Source organism: Egretta garzetta, unplaced genomic scaffold (genome assembly GCF_000687185.1).
Source record: "Egretta garzetta isolate BGI_Z169 unplaced genomic scaffold, ASM68718v1 scaffold577, whole genome shotgun sequence".
Taxonomy (NCBI): domain Eukaryota; kingdom Metazoa; phylum Chordata; class Aves; order Pelecaniformes; family Ardeidae; genus Egretta; species Egretta garzetta.
In genome coordinates, this window is record NW_009260138.1 from 64,085 (window position 1) to 64,763 (window position 679).

At 67.7% G+C, this 679-nt stretch overlaps 1 protein-coding gene across 1 annotated transcript in view; it reads right to left on the bottom strand.

Annotated features, from left to right (window-relative positions):
* The window catches only part of OBSL1 (obscurin like cytoskeletal adaptor 1), a 21,131-nt gene that overhangs the window by 12,867 nt on the left and 7,585 nt on the right, over positions 1-679 (bottom strand). The window contains 2 exon segments of the mRNA XM_035897090.1: positions 1-97; positions 176-451. Of these exon segments, the coding sequence (XP_035752983.1) occupies positions 1-97; positions 176-451 (373 nt within the window).

Below are 679 nucleotides of genomic sequence, written 5' to 3' on the forward strand. Positions count from 1 at the left end.
GCCGGGCGAGACAGCTGGCACCACAGCTCCACGCGCTGCCCAGCTGTGTAGGCGTGGGGGGCCTCCTCGTTGGAGCCCACGATCCTCACTGGCGCCTCTGTGGGGGACACATGGGAGGACTCAGCCCTGGTGGCATGTGAGCCCCGCAGGAGGACAGGCACCCCTGGCAGCTCACCAATCACGGTCACCCTGAAGCTGGCAGCATCATCCCCGGCATCGCAGGTGTACGTCCCTGAGTCGGATGGAACGGCTGCGGGGATGTGCAGCCTCCGTGAGCATCCCTCCAAGAGGACGGCCAGGACCTCAGTCGAGACCACAGCCTTGCCGTCCTTCAGCCAGCGGACGGGGGCATCTGGAGGGGACACCTGGCACTCCAGCAGCACGGGCAGCCCTGCTGGCACCTCCCGGAGCTGCTCAGCCTCGGGCACTGGGGCGATGCGGACCTGCGGGGCTGAGAGGACCAAGACCTTGTGTCACTTGGCCTCCCTCCTACCTGCCCTGGGGCCAGTGGCCAGGGTTGTCCCAGCTCTGCAGCGCTGGCAGATGAAAGCCAAGGGAGCACCAAGGCTGGGGTGCAAGGTGGCATAACCCATGGGCAGGCAGCGTGGCTGTGCCCTGGGGCACGGAGGGGCAGCATGGCCCTGGGCTCTGGGAGGAGACGGAGCAGCCAACCTGTCCC